General features: G+C 43.8%; 3 protein-coding genes and 1 long non-coding RNA gene across 5 annotated transcripts; 2 read left to right on the top strand and 2 right to left on the bottom strand.

Annotated features, from left to right (window-relative positions):
• LOC124478589 lies at positions 1–3872 on the bottom strand. The gene is made up of 3 exons (XR_006957252.1): positions 3650–3872; positions 287–429; positions 1–34 (listed from the first exon to the last, which is right to left on the bottom strand). It is a non-coding gene; the product is annotated as an uncharacterized LOC124478589 (long non-coding RNA).
• Positions 3873–8848: 4976 nt separating this feature from the next.
• Positions 8849–15885, top strand: actl6a (actin-like 6A). 2 transcript variants are annotated; one of them, XM_047036898.1, is made up of 14 exons: positions 8849–9034; positions 9569–9645; positions 10134–10308; positions 11139–11239; positions 11610–11707; positions 12043–12137; positions 12951–13057; positions 13818–13907; positions 14191–14252; positions 14351–14465; positions 14595–14675; positions 14825–14920; positions 15103–15189; positions 15340–15885. In XM_047036898.1, the coding sequence occupies exons 1-14, from the start codon at positions 9010–9012 to the stop codon at positions 15418–15420; spliced, it is 1290 nt and encodes a 429-aa protein (XP_046892854.1). In that variant the 5' UTR covers positions 8849–9009; the 3' UTR covers positions 15421–15885. The 2 variants fall into 2 exon arrangements, with proteins under 2 accessions (XP_046892854.1, XP_046892853.1); XM_047036897.1 differs by having other exon boundaries at positions 12951–13072.
• A 21-nt stretch (positions 15886–15906) lies between these two features.
• Positions 15907–18059, bottom strand: mrpl47 (mitochondrial ribosomal protein L47). The gene is made up of 7 exons (XM_047036899.1): positions 17901–18059; positions 17647–17783; positions 17487–17547; positions 17274–17370; positions 17060–17190; positions 16640–16735; positions 15907–16278 (listed from the first exon to the last, which is right to left on the bottom strand). Exons 1-7 carry the CDS (start codon positions 18029–18031, stop codon positions 16170–16172), a joined length of 762 nt encoding a protein of 253 aa, XP_046892855.1. The 5' UTR covers positions 18032–18059; the 3' UTR covers positions 15907–16169.
• A 195-nt stretch (positions 18060–18254) lies between these two features.
• On the top strand, positions 18255–20360 carry ndufb5 (NADH:ubiquinone oxidoreductase subunit B5). Its single transcript, XM_047036900.1, has 6 exons — positions 18255–18406; positions 19146–19231; positions 19378–19444; positions 19575–19636; positions 19843–19949; positions 20125–20360. Exons 1-6 carry the CDS (start codon positions 18289–18291, stop codon positions 20243–20245), a joined length of 561 nt encoding a protein of 186 aa, XP_046892856.1. The 5' UTR covers positions 18255–18288; the 3' UTR covers positions 20246–20360.
• Positions 20361–20370: the final 10 nt, after the last annotated feature.

The raw sequence follows: 20370 nt of genomic DNA, 5'->3' as shown, positions 1-20370 counted from the left end.
ACAAGGTGGAGTCGCTGCAAGCTTTCCTCGCATCCTGCAACGTATGACGCAACACAGTTATTTGACTTTCAGTGTATGAAACCCTGACACAACACCCAAACAGGAAGTTAGGTCATTCAAGGGGAGAGTATCTCAGTGCCATGCGATTCTCTTTAAATAGCTAACCACATCAGGTTACAGTACATCAGATGACGGTCAAAGGCAAAAAACAAACAAAAATGTATTGACTGCGCTGACTCACAGGATGCAATCCGGCTAGTAAAACACACGCACGCACACACCGTACCCGGATTTGATTGCGTAGTTGCTCCGCTTCCTGCCGTAACTGTTCCAACTCACTCATGGTCCCTCTGGGATGTGTCGAGACGACGCTCCACTTGGAATATTCAGGAGAAACAAAAGTCCAAAAACACACGGACCAGCTGACACCTGCGAAACACGCACGCACGCGAACACACACACAGACAGACAGAGACACAATCAGATGGTTGAGTCTCCTAGGAGGACTTCCATAAGAACAAACAGGATCTTCCTGTGGGCTGGCTGTATGCTGGACTGATCCGGGGGGGGGGGGGGGGGGGGGGGGGGGAGGTGGGATGGGGGGGTTAGGGTGGGGTGGGGGTCTATGCCCAGGCAACAGGCTCCACTCAGGGAGTCCTGCCTCTTCGGGGGGGAAAAAAAACGCCAGTCTGGTTCAAAAGGTCACACACACAAGCCTCTGACCTTTCCACTCAATCAGCCTTTTGTGTTTTGCATTGTGACCGTTCGGCGTGGTCACTGACTCCCCGCGAGGTCACCGTGTGGAGAGCCTGGAACGAAACGCCAGGAGGAGTGGATTGTTTCTTGCACGCCGACGCGCCGTACAAGCGTGCGTCGCTCCCGCACGAGCGAGGGACTGCGCGCGTGTGTCCAGGCACTCGTGTGGGAACCATCCTGTGTGTGTGAGTGTGTGTGTCGCCAGTTCCTTTACCTAGGGGAGCCTGAATGTGGGTCACTGAGCACTTACACACTCCTCAGAAATGTTTGGAGGCAACCCCCCCCCCCCCCCCCAAAACCATTTTCCAAGGCATTCTCCAGCGTGCCGTCCGGAACGCAACCCTGAATTAATTTTTCAGTTTCACTTCTATAATTCAGCAATTAGGCCGGCCCTGCCCGTGTTTACTGGAAGGGAAATGACGTGGGTGGGGGGGGGTGGGGGGGGGAACGCAACGAAAGGTCAAAACCTAGAACAATAATGAACTGGGTCCAGGAGCCCAGAGACAGAGAGAGCAAGAGGCTGTGTCTCTCACCCCAGTGGTGGGGGTGACAGTGGAGTGGAGGAGGGGGGGGGGGGGGCTTGGTTCAGACAGAATAGCACAGACAGGGATGAAGCGGGGCTGTGCGCTGGGCTCTCTATTGTTCGGTATGTGGCGGCTCCGCTTGGCACCACCTCGACAGACCCCTGAGCCCTGCCACGGGCGCCTCTCCCCCCCCCCCCCATACCTCCCGCCCACCCCCCACAACAACAAACTAGTGCCCCGATCGGCCCCAATGAAACCACACTCACACAGCCCACACTCACGACTCTCACATTTGTCACACGCGCACACCAAGACATGTACATTACCCCCTCCCCCTCGCACAGTCGGAGTTCATTGGACTGTTTACGGCTTTGCACAAACGCGGCCGTGTCTGCCATGATTCAGAGCGCATACGTGTCCTCGAATCACCCTCCTCGAGCATGCTACAGGGCTAGCACATCAGTTCCCCTCCCGGCGTATGAATACTCCGTTTGAACAGATGAGTGCCAACTAATGTTTTGGGGTTCACGCGATTACAATTGCATGTGACAGGACCACAGTCGATTTCAGTTCACTTTTGGGAATGAGGATATTTTGAAGTGCGATGTGTGCGTGTGTGTGCATGTACAGTTTTTGCGTCCTTAGTAAACCCCCCCCCCCCCCCCCCCCCCTCCCAGCCTCACAAAGGCACCCTCTCCGATTCAAGTTGTCCCAGGGAAGGTCATGATGTCGGACGAACTGTCTTCTTATACAGGGAGTTCTTGTACGGTTTCATATTCTGTAATGCGTCCTGATATTATTGAGAACTGGATAGCAACTGTCCCTCGTGACAATATCTAATAAGTGGCTGAAAGGGTCAGACTCGTACTTAAGTGTTCTTCCATGTTCTGCCAACTTAAAGTCAAAAAGTTGTGAGTAAGACAGGTAACTTAATATTGCAACTTATTTTTGTTTAGTTGGTTTCTATCCCAGTCTCTGTCCAATATGACTGCGTCAAATAGGCCTATATACTTACCTACTTCTCTGAAATGTTTCACATGGTGGTGAGCTGTAACCTCATTGGCCAGGGTGTATGTTTCATTGATTGTAAGTTTGTGTGTCTGTGCATACGAGAGAGAGGCAGAAATAAAAAAAAAATTGAAAGAAGGTTCGTAAGTGGCATAGAAGCCATAGCAGAAACCTGCACAAGGCCTGGGACAGTGTGAGAATGAAAGCCATGACGGCGGTTGCGCCAGGTGTAAACTTGTTTGAGACACTGCATGAGTATTCCAAACATGTCGAGAATGGCGGAAATAAGGTGGGCATTTTCTGCTGATATTATATTTCACAAATAAGCCACGGTTCATCTTATTTTAAAATCAATCATCAGATCATGCAGTTATGACTACAATGTCTTTAATCGTCAATTAAATATTTGCACAGCTCCACGCTGTGCATTTGAAAGAGGCATCATCCTGTGGGTCAAAGTTTGCGCATGGTACCACCTGTGCATAGTCCTAGTTGTTGATATTACCTCACCCATGTAGATTTAGTTCTCAATAAACTGGTATCGCCAGGATATTGCTTACCCTGCATTGAGTGGCCAGTAGCCTAGGTATCTTTTCACATCCAAACGAAACGATAAGGTTTATGATTATGGCTACGTCTTTTAAACTTTATCATATGTCACCTAGCGTCTGTTTAGGTGGGGCCATTTACATCGACTAACTTGGTTACAACAACCTTCAGACTAACAGCTTAGATGGAACTTCAGACAGAATTTCAATCACGTGTTGCTCCGTCAATGTACTGTAGCCTTAAGTTATCTAGAAGACTTTGAAGGGCATTTTATCTTTCACAATAATGGTCGCATAAAGGCCTTCAGCTACCTATTTTCATACGTGAAATGCAACAGCAGACAAGGCTACGCACTCCGTTACATTGCGATTGCTACAAGTTGCCGCTCGAATGACTGCAGAATTGCATCTATTATTGATTGATGTTCAATTAGAATACGACATCCTTTTCTTTTTAATGATCAAACATTTTCTCAATAATTTCTCAATCTTTCAATGGTTTATGTCCGTCATACGGTGATGTGACAGTCCAGCAAGGCCGCGTTTTGATAAGACCGAATTTGCACTGATAAAAGCATGGGCGAGAAAAATACAGCAAGCTTTGACAGACAGACCACAACCTATAATTAGTATGTATCTAAGACACCATTCAACATATTCCCAATCCTATCTTGGTTCCTAAATGTTCTGCAACCAACAAATTCCAAACAAAGGCCGACATCTAGCCGTACTGTACAGGATTTACCCGAAGCAGGAAATAAAGACAAGAAAATGTCAAGATAGGCTACAGCTCCGCCGAGCTCACGTTATTACCTGAAACGGGATTCTTACTGTCCACGTCGTTTCGATCCGTTAAAATGGTCCGTCTTCAGATATCAATCATGGTACTAGCTGTGAAAGTAAATTTAAGATAGTGCTATTAATTTCAAGACAATATAAAAGATTTAAAGGGCCAGACGTGCGCACAACTCGAGTAGGATTTGACTAAATTTTCACCAAGCAATCTAATCACCACACCCATGAAGAAACTGGGAACATGGCAACAGCCTACGCTGAGGGGTGCGCTCCGAGAGATGTCAAACATTATCTTTGTATTTATTGCAACGACCTTTTCATCGGAATGACTAAACACTTGACTTTGAGCCTTAAACTTAAGATTAATTTCTAAATGCAATAGTATCGCATTTCCATGCAACATAATACATAAACCAATCGTGTTGCAATAACTGTAGTTTACCCACAGGGAAATGGTATTGTCTGTCAGCTCCCTCAACAAAAAGAAATAGAATGGGATATAGGAAACATTGTTGTAAATGTACATATACAGGTGAGCCGGGATCGTATCATCACTTATCTGTCTGTTTATTTAAGATAATAATATTATTTTTGAAACTTAAAAGCTATTGCCATTCAATATTTCACGCAACTAACTCGCGTGCTGGCCACAGTAAGGAATAACTGCCAAGATGGGAAGTGAGAGATCTGCTAGTTTAGATGTTCTGTTAACATAACTAAAGCGGAGCTGTAAACGGTGCTTTACCCAGAAATGATAGGTATCTTATTTGAATGATATCATTATCCACTGCATAGATTAATTCTATATGATTACGCATATTCAGTTGACAATCTGTAGGTCTCCACAGAACTATTTATATATTTTTTAATACAATAAAAAAAAACTTTGACTGTATCTAGAAAAGAAGCATTAGTCGAGCTCAGTTTTAGAATAAACTACACTGATAGCCTTTTAAATGTTTGGATGAATTGAGATTGTATGGCAACTCTGTGAGTCCGTGGTTTCTGCAAGGGATAACACTTTTCCGTATAGAAAATCTAGTGTTAAATGATTCATATAGTGATTTTGGATGTAGCGGCATCCTCATATGTTTTATTTACTTAATGGTCAAGGCCTACTTCTTTATCTGAGGCTGCTGGTAGAGGTGTACATGGTCTGGTCTTAGTGTAAAGCGGTAGGCAAGTAGGCTGCTTGAAAAGGATTTCTCTCTGGTAGGACATGATGCATTTTTAATGGGGCCAATGAAAGAGAGCAGTGGGAAAGGTTTTTCCTCATCTCTGCGAGAGCTATAATCAATGAGGGAGAGATGAAAGTTGCCCAGCCCTTGCTTTCCTTTTGGGATGGCATGGGGGCTCAGATTAAGTCTAATTGAATTCACACAGCAGTAGATTAAGCATGCCAATCCCCTTTTCCCTAAATGCATTATGAGGATTAGGATTAAAAATGATAGCCGAGTTCCACATGTTGATAAGTGAAAGTCAGACCGAGGGTATTTTGTCATCTCAGGAGTTGACTAAGGATAACGTTTTGTTCTAAACAACTTAAGGAAGCTATTACGTAATTAGTCAGAGTTTGACCACACACTGTCTCACTTAATACCAGCAATGATACCAATTTCATATAATTTCATGACTTGAATTTTGATGCCTGACACTGATAGATTACTATTTTGTGTAAAATATGACAAATATCCATCATAAACAATATTTTAGCACACATTAGTGTCAACGGTGGCACTATGATGTAGCTTTTGGGATTTGCTAAAGAACTAGAGAAAGTACTCGTGTGGTTTTATTTTGACGTTCTATTTCATCTATTCTATTTTCCTTCTGTCATCTCATTCATTCATTACCATGCACCCAACACTGACCTCCTGAAGGGTACCAACCTCTACTGAATAGACCAACCAAAATCACTGGCCAACAAGAAATCAGACTCAAGGTGCACATCCCTCCCCAATCACATCCCATGGTCGATTGCTTGGCAACCAAAAGAAGATGGTGGGAGCTAATGACACTGTAAAAATAGCACATCAATAGCTTGGTGTCTGGAAAAAAAAACACATGCCACAGCATCTATAAATAGCCTTACAGCTGAGAACCAGGTATCCTCAGTGAGTACAGTATTCATTGTCTTCCGTAACACGTAACTTCTTACACTCTAACCTTCTGAGTTTAAATCAGATGAGTCAGGTGACGGACCATTTTATAATGCTATTCATAATTTTGATACTAGTGAATGGAGCTACAATTATATCCTGGGAACAAAGTGAAAGCAGACAAAAAAGAATAGCTGGTGAAGGTGCTGTCTAAAATGACACACAGCAATTAGTATAAACACAAACTGAATCCTCAATTTATTCAGCACTTTATTCACTACTTACAGTACCACAAACGGCCTACAATTGCGTACGACCCTAGGACGACTAGTCCCAAATGGACCAAATATGTAGGTGATTGGGAGCATAGATCAGATGAGAGGCTTCGGGATGTGAAATGAAATGAAACACACAAAAAAGCTTTGGCCACTTTTTTTCTGTGTATTCCCATTTTTATACGGTGTATCAAAAGCAATTAAAACATGTTTGAACAGTAAAACCTTAAAAGGCTATATCAGGGCTGTCTTATCCACCAGACAGATCTCCAGGGGAGGTTGGTCGTTGCCTGGGCAACCCCACAAATGGCAACTGACGTCAAGAAGGTAGGAGAAATACCAGAGAGATCCAGAGCTGCTATGCATAATGGATCATTGAAAAAAGGCTTGCTTGAAGAGTGCTAAAGTGACTTAAAACATGCTTGCCTCTTGGGCTCCCCACCATCACTCTCTCTGTCTGTGAGGAGAATAGATGTTGACAATCCAAGAGTTGCACATACCCCGGTCTGCCCTGGCACATTTGAAACTCGGTTTTGAGCCACCGTTCGTTCCGTCCCACCATTCTATTCAAATGGAATCGAGAAATATTTGATCATGAAGCTTTTTGACATCAATCAATTTACGAATCGTCGTGGCAAATCAGTAGTGCTTCTCTTAGATCATGTCGAATATACTTCTCTTGAAACATATGCTTATAGTCACGTGTGTGACTACACTATAATTCATCTGTAGTATTTTTATTCTTATTGGAAAATTGGTCATGGTCTGCTTCTTTTTGCATTACCAACCACATCCGCCCACTGAATTGCTGCTACCAAGGTTTTTTCAATTTTTTATTCTCTCTGAAAGTTTTTTTCTTGTCTTTTTTGAGGGTTTTGGCTGGTTATCAGTGCTGATCTGTAGGCAGCTGCGAAGCCCTTCGTTACGATGCTTGTAAAAAAGACTATACAAATAAAGTTGGATTTGATTCATGACTACTTATGACTATTCTTACAAATAAAATGGTCACCGATGAGAAATGTTGCCTGGTTCTAACGTATCATCACAACCTTGATAGGGAAGCCATCTGAATTGGATCCACATATGCTTTTAGTCCACAAATCATGTTCATCGTCGTGATAATGAAACCTCATTCCAGGCAGAACTACAGGCAATCACTCTTCTACCAGTGCAACTTGGTCCTTGTCTTATCTGTGAGCTATTGTTGGCCCCGTAAGAGTCACAGTGGCAGCTTGTTGAAGTGTCCTCATCATGTCTGTGATAGTGCATCTCGTGCAGTGTTAGAGTCACACTCTGGGGAAGCGTGACACTGATAGAGCATCTTTGTATGTGTATGCAAAGAGACAAAAGCAATCTATCCACCAAATAAATACAGCCGTGCTATAAACATACCACACACATGGATGCTGGATCGTTGCACTGGTCTATGTTGTGAGTTAGGTCTGGGTTCCAGAGACTACTTTGCAAATCAGTGTTAAAGCTATGCGAGTGTCTATACTAAATATGGTATTTTTGAATCCGTTCTCATCTGAACAACATAACTTGAGTAGATGGGCCTCAGACTTAGGACACAAGGCTCCAGAGGAAATGTACTGTGAGAAGAAATGAAAGTGTAGCCATTCAGGGGAATCCCAAGGACTTGAAATCAGGGATGCAATAGATTTTATGCAACATGAACTGACTTGCAGTATAGTTCTTTTGTTTATTTAACCAATAAATCATGTCAGGGGTTTGGAAAAATGGTGGCAGGTCTTTTTTCCTAACACCTTTCTGGAACTGGTTTAATAAAAATAAAAAAATGATGCCAAAATGTCAAGCCAAGATATCCCCTCTGCTTTCACTGTACAATACCTCTGTGCGTTCCTTCCTGGGCTGCTAAAACACTAGGATACCAAATCATTAATTCATAACCAAGCCCACAATTAATTTGACCTGACATTTTGGTGCACTCCAGGTTTAAGACACAAGATAAGACCGAGGCATCACCCCATGTGCGTGTGTGACAGCACACAACATGCCACTCCTTACCAGAAGCCAGACCAACAGCTGAACTGCCTTACTTGCCTTTTGCACACTGTCCTCATGCCATACATTCAACAAATGCCCAAAACATGCAAATATACTACAGGGTATTGAGCGCTATTACCTTCTTCAATGCAGACGCGTGGGAGGGGAAATGGGCGTTTTCCACATATGTCCTTTTGTGCATGGATTGTGAGCAGCACAGGCAGTAGTGTGGTTTCAGTTCTTCCTCTACTCAGTCTGAATTCTGCAAGGAAGAGCTGTAATGTAGAGAGGTTGATGCATGAGGCAGGGGGTGGGTGAGTGGGTGTGTGTGTGCGTGCGTGTGAGTGGGTGATACAGGAGAGGGGAGAGGGAGTTGTATTTTAAAGGGACATAACTTTATTTTTAAGATGGATATGGATCTTGATTGTGGCAATTATAAAGGTATGCCAGTACAGTCTGCATCAATTTGCTGACCTTGTTCTTGAAGTGATGGCTAGTACATTAGTTACTGAGGTCTGGGTTCATTGCTTAACATAAACAATCTAAACATACATCATCCCTAAACATACACGATATAAATTGTTACAGCATTATAAAACAGTTATTGGACGGTGTTGTTGTATAGTGTCTGATAGCTGATTGTGCACTGTGATAATGCTTGATTCTCATATATTAAGGTTATTAACTTAAAAGACATTGACATTTATTGCACCACAATTTGTTGTGGATCAGTTTACTCACCCTGAGCGCAATAGGCTTGCTGTCTCACAGTAACTTGACGTTAACGTCAATGTTGGAAGGTGGTTGGAAGCGGATGTGACGAACCCATTGTTCACTTTGATTGGATAGTCCTCTCAAGTTAGCATGGCGCCTTGTTAGGTTGCACAAAATAAGCGAATTTCTTTTGTTGTGACCAAACGTTGAGCTAGTGACTCTGTGTTTCTAGTTTTGTATTTTTCCAGATCGGGACATTTGTGATCATTCATCATTAGAGAGGATGAGTGGTGGAGTGTATGGAGGCGGTGAGTGTTATCTTTAGGACAACATTATGTGAATAAACCTGCCACGTTGTTTCGCTGAAGGCTCTGCATTTCTGCAACCAAGGTAGCGTTAGCTAGTTGACGGGTAGCTTGCCAGCTAGCTGAAATGTCTGGACAATTCTAGATAGAGAGCCACATCCAGTTATAAATTATGCACACTGCACAATTTATTATCTATAATAGTTTGAGAAGTAATAAAATGCCACAAAAAGCACCATATTACTATTTACATGGGTCAAGTCCAGTTAAAGATGCTAATATCATCACATAGCTATCACATGTTAGCAACTAACAAGTTAGCTGGAATGAATGAATCAACAAACCTAGCACATACTAGGGTCATTCATTTCATGTTTTACATGAAAACATTAAGTTTAAATTATATCAAAAACAAGAGTTTTCTTTTTTTTTGCCATATCAATGAGCCAGTTAACTTGCAAACTAACTTGTTAGTTTATCAGACTGAAAACATTGTTTCTGTCTACAATGGTAGTAAAACTGTGATGTATTCTGCAGATGAGGTTGGAGCCTTGGTGTTTGATATTGGTTCGTATTCAGTGAGGGCTGGCTATGCTGGAGAAGATTGTCCCAAGGTAAGTGGAACAGTCGGATGACCTGATTAACTTGACTATATCATCCTCATTTGAATATTCATTTTCTTGTCAAGGTTATTGCAATGTCGGAAAAGGAGGTCTGTTACACTTGAGACTGTCAACATGAATTGAGTCCGTACTTGGGCACCCATCTCACTTGCGTCAATCATACCTCATTTAGAATAGAAAAATGGTCAAGTGTCAGTAGGACATTGGGTCCGTGCCAGTCATGCATCGTATTCTGAAATATTCAGATCGTTCCTCAGTCAGTCTGTTAATGTGCGTTCAACCGCAGTGCCTTCAGAACAGCATTCAGCGATGCCTTATCCCGCCAGAAGACTTTTCAGAAACGCTTCACGCTGTGCTCAATGTGCTCACTGTTGACAAAATGACGCACAACAGCCGTGGGCATTTCCTAAAGCGTGCCGTTGATAAGACAGCGGCCGTTCACTGTGACACTCTAGCCCTTCTTGTGTGTGTGTGGTCAGGCAGACTTCCCCACCGTGATCGGCGTGACCGTGGACCGGGAGGATGGCAGCACGCCGATGGAGACGGACGGGGAAAAGGGCAAGCAGAGCGGCACCACCTACTACATCGACACCAACCAGCTGAGGGTGGCCCGGGAGAACATGGAGGTCATGTCCCCCCTCAAGAATGGCATGAGTGAGTCCCGTCCGCCCCCTCGTGTCACACGATCCCGGACGCGGGTGTCTGTTGCAGCCGCGCTGGCGTGCCACAGTTCTGAAGTGACGAAACGCAAAGAATCGTTCAGAGGAGAAGTTGATGCTGAATGGGAGGCCAGCCGTATGCTTTTAGACCCTTTTAATGATTTCATTGTTAGTGGTTTCTTTACAGACCAGGTCATCTGTTTGGGGTCAGGTGAAGGCATATTGACGAGTGCGTTTTCCTCAGAACTGTCCATGGTGCTGAAGTTTTGTTAACGCACGCAGCCCATGTCAATAAACACTTGTCCCTGTCTCACCGTGCATTTCACAGTGAAGCGCTGCATATGCTTGGAAATCTTACCAACTTACTCGCTGGTGCCGCGTGTATGGTGAACGTAAGCCTGCACGGTGACCTGGCTGACGCTCATGTGAAATCAGTTCAGGGGAGTTGGGCTATTTAGGGGAGAGAAACTGTGACACCAATCTTAATTGCAGCAGAACTGCATCGTGGGACCCGAGGGCTCCCTTAGGGGACTGACCTGGTACATTTACCCATTTGCTCAAATTATCAAAGCACGTCAGTCTATTTTCTCCCATCTGACCCAGCAACAAGAGAGGGAGGGGGGGGGGGGGGGTTAGCATCCGATTGTAGGAGGATTTTTGGAGTGAAGAGCATACCTAGTAGGTTTGCTGACGGCTCAAAAACATGCCACTGCGTATCAGTATCTCTTATGTAGTGCCCATACATTTTTCACTGTATTGTACCCAATTCTATGAGTCTGTATAAACCCCTATAGATGATTTGTGCATCCCCCCATCTCTTCCCAGTTGAGGACTGGGACAGCTTCCAGGCCATTCTGGACCACACCTACAAGATGCACTTCAAGTCTGAACCCAGTCTGCATCCGGTTCTCATGTCCGAAGCATCGGTGAGTTTGTCTCTTTAGGCAGGCATTTGTCGACGCTGAACATTAAATGAATATCTGGGGGGATATTAGTTTGACTTTCATGTGCTCATAATTACACCATGGTTATCAAATCATTAAAATCACTATAAATACCAATGTATTTTGATGTATTCAAAATAAATAATTCATTCATTTAATATTCAGTCAACAAAGCATCATGAACATTGTCTGGATATCGTCAGTCTTTCAGTCCTTGAGTTATGTCAAGGCCTATGCGAACTGTCCTTTAGTTGTGGATAGATTTGTAGCTTTTGAGCTACAGGGGTCAGTGTTCAGTGTTTTGGCATTGAAAATATATGTTTCTTATCTCCTTTTCTCCTCTCTTGGGCAGTGGAACACACGAGCGAAGCGTGAGAAGCTAACAGAGCTGATGTTTGAGCATTACAACATCCCGGCCTTCTTCCTGTGCAAAACAGCGGTGTTGTCCTCGTATCCTTTGACCCACACCTGACCCACACCGGACCCACACCGGACCCCCACCGGACCCACACCTGACCCCCACACTGGACCCACACCTGACCCACACTGGACCCACACCTGACCCCCACACTGGACCCACACCTTACCCCCACACTGGACCCACACCTGACCCCCACCTGACCCACACCTGACCCCCACCTGACCCACACTGGGCCCACACCTGACCCACACCGGACCCACAGGTGTTCTCTCGCGGCAGGGCCGCTGTTGGTCATGTAGATAGAAAGACCCGTGATGCGGTTTAAACCCTATCCTCCATCTCCTTTAACTCTCGGGTTGTCCAGCTTTGCCAACGGGCGGTCCACAGGGTTGGTGCTCGACAGTGGAGCGACGCACACGACAGCCATTCCGGTGCATGATGGTTACGTCCTGCAGCAAGGTGAAGGCCCGCCTCTTTCTTCCCCCACCCGCAATTCAGTTCATCCCTTTTTGAAATTGAAGACGTTCAATAACGTTGGCCCACGCCCAAAGTTTGATTTTAAAAGCTGGAAATGGGCTGGTGCCCCGCTTGCCCCTCCCCTCGGCAAACCGAATCCCCTTTTGGAAACACCGCAAGGAGGAAGGAATAGCAAGACATAGTATCGTGGTTTGACATTTTATCAACTTCTGAATCATCCCCTTATATTCAAGACACATATTTGGAGGAAATGGCAGCCATCTTGGCACAACCTCAAGGTCTAGTCTTTCTGGAGGGAGGCCATTCGAGAAGGAGATACACTGAAACAACACCCGAGGAACGTACCGGAAACCAAACGGGCACATAAATAGGGACGAGAAAACACCAGGAAATCGATGGAGCCTTTTTAGTGGATATGATATGGGGGGTATGGTCGTTTGGAAGAGTGTATCGTATTGAGGTCATTGAGGACAACTGAATCCTGCTTGATTCTTTAGCTTGTATCATTGTCTGCCAAGGTGATTCTGAAGGGTTGACATTTTTTCCCCCCCATTTATAGGTTGATATTGTTTAAAGCTACTGGTCTACACATTTTGTACATGCAAAAGTATTGCACACACATTAATCATAGGAGAAAAAAACTTGGTTAGGAACATTGGAATTAATATGCCTATATCAAACACAGTTGGAAGGGTTTGATCTTTTGTAACACATGGCTCAATTGTCGAAACAGACTTAATTCTCTTTGTGTATTTCTAATTCTAAAGCCAAGTCTGTTTTCTTCTGGTTTTACAGGAATCGTTAAGTCTCCCTTGGCAGGGGACTTTATGAGTATGCAATGTAGAGAGCTATTTCAAGAGTTGAATGTTGAAATAGTCCCTCCTTACATGATTGCATCAAAGGTGAGACCTGCTAAAGTAAGTCAAAACCATTCATTTCAGAGATGCCACATCTCATTTACTTTGGTGCTATTATTACGGTGGTGGGGCGTTGTAAGTACAATTTACAGACATTTTAAAATGTGTCTCATCATCAACACGGTCCTGTTGTGTGTAGTCCTGTCGTGTGCACCCATTGCATGTCAGTTATACCACGTTTGGGCACAGCCAATGCTTACGAATAAGTTATGTTTATTATATTTGTGTATGGTAATTGTGTATGTTTTGAAAAAAATGCATGCATTTATGTTGATGTGAAGAACGAGGATCACAACTGATACTGTAAATATGTTTGCAATGTGCTTGCATGAGCATCAACTGGAGACTGGCTGTTTAATAGGCTGCTTTTTATGAGCATTATTGACCATGGTTGATTTCAAATGAATTAAACCAACTAATTGATGATGTACTCACAGTTGAAGTATAAAAGAAAAAAAAACGATGACATTATTTTATGATATCATGGCATTTACTGCATATAAAAGGCATAAGTGTACTATATGCCTGCATGGAAGACTATGACGACAAAAAAAAAAAACATTTCACACAGCATCATTCATGCCTCACGTTGACGACTACAGCATGACATGCTGGCCCACCTTCCTCAGGCCTCCATCGGCCGTCGGTCGACACGTGGGCTCCCCTCCTCCTCCGTCCCACGCCAACACGCCGTCACCCCTCACCTCGACAGCCCCACTGCCTGACTGAGTGTGTGTACTTTCAGGATGCGGTCCGCGAGGGCTCCCCGGCCAGCTGGAAGAAGAAGGAAAAGCTGCCTCAAGTCACCCGCTCCTGGCACAACTACATGTGCAACGTAAGCCCGCCGCGCCCCTCCATCCGGATCTTTTTCGCGGCTCGACGTAGGCTGTGTCCCGCGACCGGCGCTTTGTCACCGTTCTCGCTCCAGCCGAGGGGCTCCGGGGGAGGGGGGGCCTGTCACCTGTTTGTCTTGCAGAACTGGCTAACGTCCGGAAGATGCCGGACTGCAGGCGTCGTTGCTGCTGGCATAGGGAGGGGATTGCCGTGTTGATGGGTTTTTAGTCGAGTGCGTTGCCTTTTTCATCTGAAATAGAGCTTGGTTTTTCTCCGTTCCAAAGACGGTGATCCAGGACTTCCAAGCGTCTGTGCTGCAGGTGTCGGACTCCCCCTACGATGAACAGTAAGTCCCGGGCCTCTCCATGGCTGGCTGTCTATTTCACAATGCCGGCTGTGCAATGGTGAAGCTCCATCATAGTGGTGATCCGTCTCCCTTCACAGAGTGGCTGCCCAGATGCCTACAGTTCATTACGAACTACCCAACGGCTACAACTGTGACTTTGGAGCAGAAAGACTGAAGATTCCAGAGGGTCTCTTCGATCCCTCCAATGCCAAGGTGGGAAAAAGTATTTGCAAATCATTTGAGGGTGTTATTTGAATAACACTGGATTTGTTTTGTTTTTCCCCCCCACGGTTCTGAAACAAAATGCTGTTTTCAAAACTCTGTTGTTTCGATGCTTCGCAGGGCTTGTCAGGCAACACCATGCTAGGGGTAGGTCACGTGGTCACCACCAGCGTGGGCATGTGCGACATCGACATTCGGCCAGTGAGTGCCAATATTTGCCCGACATCTTTACGAAACCCCAGACAAACAAACTAATGACGTCATTCCGCAGAATACACAATTGAAAAACTGCCTGTATTCGTTTTGACTTTCCACGGGAATTCTAATGATTTTTTTCCCTTTCTTTCCAGGGTCTGTATGGCAGTGTGGTGGTCACTGGAGGAAACACGCTGATCCAGGGCTTCACAGACCGCCTCAACAGGGAGCTCTCCCAGAAGACCCCTCCCGTGAGTGCTAATTAGACCCCCAATCTCAATGAGACAACATGTTAACCTCATTTCCGAAGAGCACAAACGCAGTCCATGAAAACATTCGTGGTACTCGGAAAGTTCTGTAGATGTTACGATCCTACAACGCTGTTTTTTTTTTTTTTTTCTCTCCTAACATGTCTCCCTTTCGTTATTTCCAGAGCATGAGGCTAAAGCTGATCGCCAACAACACGACTGTGGAGCGCAGGTTCAGTGCCTGGATAGGAGGCTCCATCCTAGCATCGCTCGTGAGTGGACCCCAGCACTGTCACGCCCACTGCATAGAAACCGCAGTTTGACTTGTCAGATATGCCTTTTTACATCAAATACACAATCGCATCACCCAGGTCACAATTATAAAAGGCAAAGATGATTTAAAGTTGTCTTTTCTCTCTCAGGGAACCTTCCAGCAAATGTGGATCTCCAAACAAGAGTACGAAGAGGGCGGGAAGCAGTGCGTGGACAGGAAGTGCCCTTGATGGACCACCGACCACAGGTCTGCCTCCATAACCCACGGACATGAACGCATTCTAGTGAGACGTTATAGCTGGGACTCAGGAACAACGAAGTACAGTCAATGTTTTTATAGCGTTTTCTTTTTGTATAACAATGATCTTGTCCGTCTCATATGACTAGGTAGAGATCGTTGACTTTAACTTACCATCTAACTCACCATTATGAATCCAGATCTCATAGCATTCCATATAGCTATGAACAGAAAGGAAAATGTATCTCCATGTTGTCAGTGTTTTTTTAAATATCAAGCTCATTGTCAGGTTAGGCAGTGTGTCAATTTGGGCAAATTCTCTTTTTATATACTCAGTGAATGAGCAGTTATTCACCAAGTGAGAAGGACTCACTTAAATATTGTCTGTATTTAATTTCACGTGTTGATATCATTGGGTATTTGCTGTCTTTTGAAAATAAAGTTCCCTTTTGTTAAATGATGTCCTAAATACCAAGACTGGTGATGTTTGAAATGGTTTAATCTGAAAACCTATTACAATGATGTAATACAGAAAAACACGTGCCACAAAACATGAACAAACGGTACATATGATCAATCTTAAAATTCATTAACTTCTGTGCAGCAATAAAGTAACTTGAGTAGTTTGAGCATTACGACACATCGTGAAAACAAATGTCAAGCGTTGACCTAAATAACAAGGTATAGATTTGTACTGGTTTTGGTAGCAAAACAACGAGGGGGGGTCATGTTTCCGCCGTCTCACGATTGGGCCTTCATTGGGGGGAACTTCTCCTGGAGCTGGGCTTGCTTCTTCATCTCAGTGTTGGCCTTCCTCACCCTGGCTCTGAGGTGTTTCTCAATACGGAGCCTAAAAGAAAGGGGATAACTTGCTTATCCAGCTTGACTCGGTGCAAAGTCGGCAGCTCGATACTTGTCATGACAAGGGCATTTAAAGTGCTTAAAACGTGTATATAGGGTGTCAGGTGGCTGAGCGGTTAGGGAATTAGGCTAGTAATCTGAAGGTTGCCAGTTCGATTCCCGGCCATGCAAAAATGACGTGTCCTTGGGCAAGGCACTTCACCCTACTTGCCTCAGGGAGAATGTCCCTGTAGTTACTGTAAGTCGCTCTGGATAAGAACGTCTGATAAATGACTAAATTTAGATGTATATATACACACACATATTGAGAGAGATTGAAATGAATGTGATGCATCAGTTTCTTTTCTTACCTTATATGGGGAAGAACAAATCCAGGTGTGTAGAAACGTTTTCGCTTGTACCTCCTGTTCATATACCAGGGAATGGCATGCTCTTTGAATCGGTACCTGGATAGAGCCACAGGCAGAAAAACAGCACCACTTGCGATTAAACTGGCTACTTGGAATGCAATGTTTGAATTACAGATGGGTGGTATCCAAAAGACTGTTTGCACTGATGTCATGTCACTGCATTACTTGCACCTATGGCTGTCCTTTATTGAGTTTGATATTGGGACCTCTGACTTATGTGACCACCTCACATAAAACACTGCCTCATCTTTTCACACCACTTAAAGATACCCAGTGTTTGTTTTTTTTAGTTGGTCAAAGCAAGAGGAAGTTGAAGTAATTCAACCAACTGGTTGTGTAGTGTTGTTGGTCTATACTCACCAGTAAACATGTCCAAAGAGTGATTTCCTCCAGGCTCCAGGTCTAGCTCTCTCCTGCCCTGTCTGCAGCATGCGCAAAGCGTCTTCCCTCTCCTTCACCACCGTGTCCAGTCGCTTCATAGACCTCTCCACCTGGAGACGAGAGTTTGGCTGTATGAGGGTATCCTGCTACAATGTCCTGTGATGTTCAATGGGAGGAAGTTTGGTGTGTGTACCTTTTTTAGACGTTCAGGACTTGGCATCTGCATGCACTGCCGTTTCGACTCCTGTTCAACGGTAAGCAACATGTTCTTCTCTTTCAGGAGTACATACCTGAAACAGCAGATGATGTTCCATTATTTCAATGAACGTGGCCCAGTATATGCACATTCCCTTGAGGGCATCAAAGCCTTTTCTGTAGTTCATAGTGTGACCCTTTCATTCCCTACCATAGTTTGTGTAGGTCTTCATTACTTTTTGCCCTCAGATGTTTTGCTGTCCATGGAGCACCTGGTATCAATGCAACATACAAAAACTCTTCAGTAACCGTATGATGGGTACAATAGAATCCTCCATCCTGGTAACATTTGGTTCAATAGCAATGCTTACCAGACTTCACCGTGGATTGTCCCCAGTTCTCGGGTAGGTCGAAGAACTCATCCAGCCCTCTTCTGCTGACAGTAGTGTGCAGGGGTCGACACTGACCTCGGTTGTGCCATGGTAAGCCCACAATTGAGGCCGCTTGCCTGAAAAGAGAATTATTCTTTTTAGAGACCGGCCAAACTAGTGGAAGCCTGCTGCCTCTTTACGTTAGCTACGCAAATTAGACATAGCCTAAGTTGCGTTTTTATGTTTGCTCTTACCTGTTTAGATAAGACTGTGATTTTGACAAATTGAAAGCGGCTTGTTGAGGTGATATAGAAGTAGATATTCTGATTGCGTTTTGAAACTGTTTGCAAAGTGTCAAAACGCGTCCTGCTGAGGTCGCCGCCATCTTTCCTATTGAATTTTCCCAGCATGCATTAAAAAATGTGAGAAATAAAATAACATTACATTAATTTTAAATGCCTGAGAATACCCTGAGAATTGTGTTTTTTTATTTGTTATAAACAACAACAAAATTATTGGAACCAACAAAAGAAAATGAGGACTGTATATATTTTTGCCCTTAGTAAACATGGCTGACTTCAACGTCAAATATCCGTGGACCATCTAGAACTCGAGTTCCTAGACTTTGTGCCCTCAGTAGTGATGGTTGGCATGAGCGTTCTCCGGTCTGCTGCTGCGTTTGCAGCCAGACTAAATCCTTTAAAATCAGGAAATACTGCGGCTAATTTGCTCACAAGGACAATCCCACGCACAGATAAAGGTAAAACGTTTATTAGGAGTTCACCAATTGATTTGTATTTTCATAAGAATGCTTATATCCTGCTGTGACCTTGTGGCTAAGCCTCGTTAGCAATGGCTAGCAAGCTAGCTAGCTAGGCTAACCAACGTCCAAGGGGAGGTTGAGAAGCCAACGTCCTCATCTAGATTTTTATCAACACAGCTAACTAGCTAGCAATCACAACTAGTGACAGATACATAATATGTAATGCAGCCATCTCATGTCAATTCTTGCGATTAGCAAGTAGTAGCTACTGTATGAGAAATTGACCAACACAACACCATCAACAAAGTCAAGACAAGTCAAAAAGGTGAATCTGTTAGTAGCTACCTGACAACACATGCAATTGTTGTTGATTGGCGTTGTGATGTATATCACTATCTATATTTCTGTATAATTAAAATGTGTTCGATTTGCTCACTTCTATAAGTGAAAACCACCTTTTGCTTTGTTGTAATGGGTCAGCTTTATTTTTAAGCAGTCATAAGTGTAGTAGCCTACTCTGTGTGTTGACTCCGGCACTGTTTTAGCAGTAGGTACTTGATCCTCAAGCGGAAATTGCAGCAGGCAAGAACAGGGAATAGGAAATCAAAAAGAACAGGTTACCAATACCAAGTAACACAGTTTCAAAATACAAAATGGTTGTACTGGCAGTACAAGTCACAATTTGTGGTTCAGTATGTGTGTTTTGCTGATCACCTTATCCTTTTTGATCTTTCAGTGGCAATTCGCTGGGGAGGCCATGGAAAGCAGATGTTCATCATCAAACCCACTGAATTTTATGACAGGAGGTTTCTGCGCCTATTGGTAGGTGTTTGATAACATGAAAGTTAGGGTTATTTTTACATTGACATGCGCGTCTGCTGTTTTGATGACAAGACAACTGCAGTTTCAGAACTTACGACAGGTATACATCAAAAGTCCTTTTAACATGATAAGTTTTCTCCTTTTAGCAATTCTACATCTTGCTGACTGGAATTCCGATGGTTATCCTTGTCACATCTGTGAATGTGTTTGTTGGTAAGTCTCATTGATTTGTTTCTAACTATTGATAAAATGTTTGATTTCAGTATGGTACAATCGTTTGATCTCGGTCATGTCAACATTATTTTGAACATACAAAAATAACTTGATTGTGTTAACATTTTAGGTGAGGCTGAGCTGGCTGAGATTCCAGAGGGCTATGAACCCGAATATTGGGAGTATTACAAGGTAGTGTCCTCGCTACCACAACTAACACACCTTCACCTTAAGACAAGCACGTGAAATGCCCAGTTTGATTGTGACTTTGTGTATCAGTTAAGAATTGGATGATTTTGATTGGACGATTAATGAACATGCTCATTGCTCAACATGTTGTCATGAGAACGAGCTTCTTGTGGTTGACGGGGACCTCGTCACTGTATGTTTCTCTGCAGCACCCCATCACCAGGTGGATTTCACGGACCTTCTATGACTCCCCGGCAAAAGACTATGAGAAAATGATGGCTCTAATCCAGATTGAACAGGAGAAGGGCCAGTTGAGGTGAGCGACAGCCTGACTCTATAATAGATTATTATTATTTATTTTATGACAACTTAAATTTTATTTTATTGTACATTTTATTGAATTTTAATTCCACTTAGTACTGCTAGTTTATGCACCCTATGTACCCTTAGTATAGATAGTCCACATATTTTTTGTTCTTTTCTTCTTTCAGACGTACAGAGCTGGAGGTGCGTAAACACATGAGAGAGAAGGGAGATGGACCCTGGTTCCATATGCAGACCCTTGACAAGAATCTGATTGACAACAGCATCAAGTCAACACCTGACAACTGAACCATCCAGTCCAATCACCTACTGTATCAAGTCCCATCTGTTAACGTTATACAGTGATGAATGCCACTGTGTGTATATTTTTCCTCATTGCTTTAATAAAGTATATATAACTGAATTGTTTTCAC

This window comes from Hypomesus transpacificus, chromosome 16, assembly GCF_021917145.1.
Source record: "Hypomesus transpacificus isolate Combined female chromosome 16, fHypTra1, whole genome shotgun sequence".
NCBI classification, from domain to species: domain Eukaryota; kingdom Metazoa; phylum Chordata; class Actinopteri; order Osmeriformes; family Osmeridae; genus Hypomesus; species Hypomesus transpacificus.
This window is presented reverse-complemented; position numbering and strand designations above follow the sequence as displayed.

What these genes read in the sequence shown, in the direction of transcription:
- actl6a (XM_047036897.1), top strand. Translation starts at nt 9,010, where the DNA reads ATGAGTGGTGGAGTGTATGGAGGCG. An exon ending in AAAACAGCGGTGTTGTCCTC is followed by an intron (nt 11,708 to 12,042) that starts GTATCCTTTGAC and finishes CGGGTTGTCCAG; the next exon opens with CTTTGCCAACGGGCGGTCCA. An exon ending in TGGTTACGTCCTGCAGCAAG is followed by an intron (nt 12,138 to 12,950) that starts GTGAAGGCCCGC and finishes CTGGTTTTACAG; the next exon opens with GAATCGTTAAGTCTCCCTTG.
- mrpl47 (XM_047036899.1), bottom strand. Translation starts at nt 18,031, where the DNA reads ATGGCGGCGACCTCAGCAGGACGCGTTTTGACACTTTGCAAACAGTTT. An exon ending in TCACAGTCTTATCTAAACAG is followed by an intron (nt 17,784 to 17,900) that starts GTAAGAGCAAAC and finishes TTCTCTTTTCAG; the next exon opens with GCAAGCGGCCTCAATTGTGG. An exon ending in GAAGACCTACACAAACTATG is followed by an intron (nt 17,371 to 17,486) that starts GTAGGGAATGAA and finishes CTGCTGTTTCAG; the next exon opens with GTATGTACTCCTGAAAGAGA.
- ndufb5 (XM_047036900.1), top strand. Translation starts at nt 18,289, where the DNA reads ATGGTTGGCATGAGCGTTCTCCGGTCTGCTGCTGCGTTTGCAGCCAGA. An exon ending in AATCCCACGCACAGATAAAG is followed by an intron (nt 18,407 to 19,145) that starts GTAAAACGTTTA and finishes TTGATCTTTCAG; the next exon opens with TGGCAATTCGCTGGGGAGGC. An exon ending in ATCTGTGAATGTGTTTGTTG is followed by an intron (nt 19,445 to 19,574) that starts GTAAGTCTCATT and finishes TTAACATTTTAG; the next exon opens with GTGAGGCTGAGCTGGCTGAG.